Here is a 6,665-nt window from a genome sequence, read left to right on the forward strand (position 1 = left end):
TTATCTAATAATATTAGTACAAATTATTATTTAAGCACATAATAAATTATACTTATAACTTATATGTACACTGAATATATTCATTAAATTATTGCTAAATACTTATATATTATATTATTTTATATACCAGTCAGGTATAGTATTTGAGTAAATGTATTTAAATGTTTTTATAGTATTTTGAATACTTTTTAAATAATTTTTGAATTAAGTATTTTAATTACAGAAATTGATATATTATGAATTTGTCTTTGAAAATCAAATATTTTTATGCATTTTTATTAATAAAAATTAATTGAAAATTATTTAAATACAATTATTATTACAAGTTATTCATTATTTACATAATTATTATACTTATAATTTAAACTGTGAACTGAATATTATGTAAATTAAAATACTACTAAATATAATTATAACTATATAACTACTAGCTATAGCTATAAACATAAACAATATACATATTACATTAATATACTAATATATATATATATTAACAATATGAATACTATTTTTCTTAGATGATGAAAAAAAATAAAATTGTTGAATCTAAAGATATTGATATTGTTAATTTAAATGAAAAACATTGTTCTGTCGATTATGTTGATTTGAATGAAAGAAATAAAATTTCTGAAACTAATGATATGGATACTGTTAGTTTAAATGAGAAACATTGCTCTGTTGGTTCTGTTAATTTCAATAACAGTCATGTTGACGATATTACTAGAAATTTAATATCACCCAGGTAGTTATTCTATTCATATATATATTTTTAACTGAATATTTCTATCGTTATAATTGATTTAAATTATATATATTTTTAAAGTGATGACCCGGCATACTGGTGTGTTGATGACGCAACAAGAAGTTATATATCAGTCAATGGAATATCTCAAAATATTGAAACTATTAACTTCATAAAATCAAAAAGAACAAGTAAAAATGTCATCCGTGGAGTTCTTAAAGTACATTACCGATATTGTTCATTAAAATTATTTTATATGGTCCTTATTAATGGTGAAAAAGTTAAGAGAAATTACTTGGTGTACTCTGAAAGTACTGGGTCAGTATTCTGTGCTCCATGTAAATTATTTGGTTCGACATCTGTGTTTTCAACTGTAGGATTTTCTGATTGGAAGCATGCAGAGAAAAGAATTACTTCACATGAAAATTCTCAAACTCACAAAACTAATGTCTTAACTATGAAAGATAGAGGAAAAGTAGCTCAAAGAATAGATAGTGCTTTAATATTACAAATAGAAGGAGAAAATAACTACTGGAAAAATGTGTTAAGGAGAGTTGTTGCTGTCGTTAAGACACTTTCCTCTAGAGGATTAGCATTTAGAGACAAAACTGATAAATTTGGTTGTAATCAAAATGGTAATTTTTTAATGTCCTTGGAGCTAATTGCGTTATTTGACCCATTTCTAGCTACACATATAGAAAAATTTGCCAACAAAGGAAAAGGCTTTACATCATATTTATCATTTAATATATTTGAACAATTCATAACTGTAATGGCTGATCCAGGTTCTTACAGTTATAGTGGAAGAAATTCAAAAAGCAAAATACTTTTCAATAATAGTGGATTTAACACCAGACATATCGCATGTTGATCAATTATCGTTTGTGGTGCGGTATGTTAAAAATGATGGTACACCTATTGAACGGTTTATGTGTTTTTTGCCTAATAGTGGACATAAATCAGAAGAACTTATTGATGAAGTCTTAACTATGTTATCTCTTTTTGATCTTGATCCAATATTTTTACGTGCACAATCTTATGATAATGCAAGTAATATGGCTGGTGCATATAGTGGCTTACAAGCCAGAATTAAAGAAATAAATCCATTGGCCAATTTCGTTCCCTGTGCTGCTCATTCCTTGAATTTAGTTGGAATGTGTGCAGCCAGTGCCTGTCGTGAAGCTTGCGATTTTTTTGACATTGTTCAAAATATTTATAACTTTTTTACAGCTTCCACACATAGATGGTCTGAATTAGAAGGAACCGTGAAAAGTCTTTCAGCAACCCGTTGGTCAGCCCGTGATGATGCTTGTCATTCTTTATCCAAAAATTGGAATAATATAATAGATGCATTACATAAAATTTCAAATAATATTAATGAAAAGCCTTCAACAAAGTCGGAAGCTGTTGGCTTACTTAAAAAAATCAACCGCCTTGAAACAGTATTTATGACAATCTTTTGGACAAACATTTTAGAGCGTGTAAATAAAACCAGTAAGAAGCTATAGTCTGTTAACATAGATTTAATTACAGTTGTTGAACTATATCAATCCTTAATTCATTACATTGAATCTTTAAGAAATGAAAATTCTTTTAAAATATTAGAAGATATTGCCATAAAAAAATCTGGAATAAAGGATTACAATGACCATAATAAACGGAAAAGAAAAAGGAAAATACATATTGATGAAAACAATGATAATGAAATATTATTTTCAAAAAGAGACTATTTGATTATAAACACTTATTATGTTATACTTGACAATCTATCATATGAATTGAAAAGAAGGAAACTTGCTTATGATGTATAAGTGAAAAAATTTTTTTTTTTTTTAAGTTACATGAAATTACTCCAGAAAAAGTAAGAGAAGATGCTGAAGTATTGCAGAAAACTTACCCAAATGATATAGCAACATGTTTTGTAAATGAGTGTGTAAAATTTCAAGGTCATATAAAAAACATTGAAGTTAAGCTTTCAACAATACAGATGTTACAGTTTATAAGAAAACATGATATTACTAGTGTTTATCCGTATGTTGAAGTTGCTTTACGTATTTTGTTGTGTACACTATCTACAAACTGTAGTGCAGAGCGTTCCTTTTCTACACTCAAAAGAATAAAAAACTATTTACGGTCTACAATGGCACAAGACCGATGCTCAGCTTTAGCAGTATTAGCAATTGAAACTGAAATAACAAATTCATTAGATTTTGAAAAAATAATTAATGATTTTGCTACTTCTGAAGCAAGAAAGAAAAAGTTTTGATTTTTTTTAATTATAATGTATACTTGGCAGTTTTATAGAGGTTTTATTAATCAATAACAACAAAAGATTTTTAGTTTTTTTTTTTTTTTTACTGGGGGGGGGGCGGCAAAATATATGTTGACCTTATCCTAAAATTCCTAAATACGCCACTGGCTCCAGGTCGACGAAGAACATAGGAAGTTCATTTTTGGTGGTTTTTTGGAGGACATTGGAAACTTGCCTGACCGAGAAACCGATTTCTTGGATTGCTATTCCTACTTCAACTATTGGAGTTGACGGGTGAAGGTTTCGGACCACTATTTGGAATGCTTTTTCTTCCTGAGGTTGGTACGTGTGGTATTGAGCTTGTCTGTTTTTTAGAAAATGTATTACTTTACGGTAATACATAGACTCTGAAATTTGGATTTTTAAATCGTTTGTAGATGATTTGCAATTAAATGTGTCAGTGCCGATTAGTTTAATTAGTTCATTGCGCACTTCAACAAAATCAAGGATACCACGAACATAATTAGGGGGAGGAAGTTTTCTTTTATAATTTTGGTCATCGGATGGAGTTCAATTGTTATAAGAAGTGGGATCGTATTTGGTGTTTCCCATCACGGTATCTTCGTTTGAGAGCGGAGCAAATCTGTTGACCGTTATAAATAAAGGTTTGACTTTCTTAGGTTCGGGATTGGAAGTGTCTGTCGATGAAAGATTTCGCTTTGGCTGTTTTTTTGTTTGTTTTAGTATGAATTGATCATTGTTTTCGTCCACTGACTCGGAAGATTTAAAGACGTCATTTGGTCCACTCGGTATGTGAGTTTCGTGTGATTTATTTACAGAACCAGCTGATCCTGCTCTTTGTTTTTGTTTGGAAGTAGTTTGAGACGAGTTTTGATTAGGCATGTTTTTGGTTAGTGTATTTTTGTTGCGATAATTATTGTTGGCAGTTTGGCTATTCATTAGATATTTAATATTAATTAAATTAATGATCTGAGGATTGTCGGTTGGTCAGTGTAATCGCCGGTCCAAAGGTCACCATGTAGCGATGCCTTGGAGAAAAGATAAGATGTGTATAAATATGTATCATACACAAACGCATTTTTTTTTGTACTTACGTAAATTTCCGTTTAATAAGGGCTTGTAGCCTCTCTTAGACACAGGATCCTAATACAGTATTAAAAACTGAGACGAGTGGTTGTTTAACCGAAAAAATCCAGTAGAATTAAGGTGATTAATTTTAACATGATACTCAACGATAGTTACGTGACCGTACGGTTTGGCTGTCTGCATGAGACTAAGTTACACGGATTAGTATAAAAACAAGGAAAACGACGAGTACAGTACGTTATCCTTCTAGCAATATTACATATTATATTATATATATTTATATTATTAGCATATCTCGTAGCCTATAACACCAGTGACAAAGGTAGGCGGACGGCGGTTTGGTTCCCGGAGGTCTGGCGCAGACTGGAAAGACCGTGGTTCGTTCTGGATCACTACGTCTCACAGTTCTTGTCCGGGCACGGGAATTTTAATTCGTCGCTCTGTCGTTTCAACTTTCGAGGTGAGGCGCGTTGCCGATAGGGTCTCCCATAGAAAACCGCGAAGCATGTGTTATTCGATTGCCCAGTATATAGGCAGGAAAGAGACAAGCTCGCAGCCGCAGCGCAAGCAGTCGGTGTGGACTGGCCGTGTGACTGCGATATTATGACCTCCACGGAGGCCATGATCCTTGCGTTCAAAACCTTCCCCCGGGAAGTCCTAGAACGTGAAAATGTAAGGCGATCCCGTGGGTACCACTCGGACCCTTAATTTTAGAAACAAAGCGGAAAAGGCTTGTGACTAGAGGGCGTACTTGCAGGACACGGCGCACTGCCAGAGACATGGGGACCGTCTCCGCTTTCCACACGGCATAAATCGTCAGAGTGGGCCTAGGCAAAATGATCGTCGACCGTCAGAAACGGTGGTGGGGCGAAAGCCTGCGGAGAACCGGATAGTGGCAGGCGTAACGGGACCCGACAGCCGGACTAAGATAACTAAAACGGCGCCCCCACAGGATCGTTGAACGCCCTCCATACTAAAACCCGCCTAGCCGGGAGTGAGGGACGTGATACCTCGCGGGACAAATTTTGTGCCCGCCTTCTCACGAAGGTGGGACGGGATATCCCGTGAGGCGAATTGGGTGCCCTCTTTTCCATATGAATGAATTCTTGCCTAGACCGAGAGCTCGAACCATAGAGGCCAGACCACCCTTCGGGCGAAACACATGCGCGTATTCAGCTGGCTAGGGACTTGATACGGCAGAGGCACCTGGCAGAAACGGCGATCTGTCAAAAAGGCAAATACCGTACGTAACAGAAGGGGGCCGTAGAGATACACACAGCCGTGCCCCGATCGACCTGCTTGGGGACAAGGCAGTTGCGAGTGCCTGAACGCCGGGTTCAAACCTCGTACCACGGGACTCGGAGTAAGCCCCGTCGAGTTTGGCTTGCTGATAGCGCCCCGACGCTCTGGGGGTGGCGGACTTGAGGCGCGCGACCGCGTTGACTTAGCGAAATCAGCAACTGAAGGGTCATTGATAGAGATGAATATCAATTCTGACACATTGTCGATGTTTAAACTAGTACACAAATGAGATACTGTCAAGTTCATATCTGAAAATCCTCGCTCGCAATCAGCTGTTGAATTCGGGAGTATATTTAATGTTTTCATGAAACTAGAAGAAACATTTCTTGAACGGAAGTCAAATATATTTTCAAATTTAGATAAACCTTATTTCTGTGATACCCTTTTAACTTCATCTTCTCCTTTGGCATCATTAATTGGTGTTTTAAACACTTCATCAATAACCTATAAAACATTTAATTTAAATTCTACTTATACTGTTTAAATAACTGTCAAATTAAAATTTAGTATTATTATTATTTGCAATTTTTATAACCTGAAGATCTTCTAACATTAGGCTATTTTTTGAGTTATCAAATAAGCGATACCGCATTCTGTCAATTAGATTCTGCAAAAATTGTAGCCTGTTGATTCCTCCTGATTTTTTTACTATAATATTAACATCTTTATGAATTCCTTTCTGAATAGCTTCTATAATTTCCTTTTCTTTTTTCCCAGATTCAACTTTTAGACTTTCTAAAATTCTAATGGTTCTATTCATCTCCTATTGGGCACGCATTAAGGTTGTTTTTCTAGACTGTAATATGCAAGATAACATTGGAAACTCAGAAAGATTATCGTAAAAAAGTCCAAGTTCTTCTAAAAAAGAAGTGGATTCTAATTTATTTCGTATGCCATTTGATATCGTATCACGTGCTTTACTAACATGTAAATATATTCCAGGATAATTATTCCATATGGCCTTTATAGTTCGGAAACTGCTTGCAGACCAACGTACGTTCAAGACGCGACCGATTTGTTTTCATTTCTAACTTCAACACAAGATTTGTCCAAGCCTATTAACTTTTTGGGACTTTGATGATAGTAAGCATATAGTTTGTCCATTAAACTTTGGAAACGGGATACTCCAGTACAATCTTTTATAACATTGTGTACTGAGAGTTCGAGGCAATGTCATAAACAATGCCACGTAAATAGATAGGGTATTTTCTCACACAGTTTAGTAACAACTCCGCCTTTTTTACCTGTCATCACACTTGCGCC

General features: G+C 34.6%; 1 protein-coding gene and 1 pseudogene across 1 annotated transcript; one reads left to right on the forward strand and one right to left on the reverse strand.

The window, feature by feature from the left end:
* The first annotated feature begins 641 nt into the window (after window positions 1-641).
* Window positions 642-3,008, forward strand: LOC112598085 (zinc finger MYM-type protein 1-like). The gene is made up of 4 exons (XM_025344422.1): window positions 642-742; window positions 824-1,527; window positions 1,598-2,007; window positions 2,580-3,008. The coding sequence occupies exons 1-4, from the start codon at window positions 642-644 to the stop codon at window positions 3,006-3,008; spliced, it is 1,644 nt and encodes a 547-aa protein (XP_025200207.1).
* Window positions 3,009-5,210: 2,202 nt separating this feature from the next.
* On the reverse strand, window positions 5,211-5,994 carry LOC112598086 (annotated as a pseudogene).
* Between the last annotated feature and the right edge of the window lie 671 nt (window positions 5,995-6,665).

Source organism: Melanaphis sacchari, unplaced genomic scaffold (genome assembly GCF_002803265.2).
Source record: "Melanaphis sacchari strain LSU unplaced genomic scaffold, SCAv2.0 Contig455_pilon_pilon, whole genome shotgun sequence".
In the NCBI taxonomy this organism is placed as follows: domain Eukaryota; kingdom Metazoa; phylum Arthropoda; class Insecta; order Hemiptera; family Aphididae; genus Melanaphis; species Melanaphis sacchari.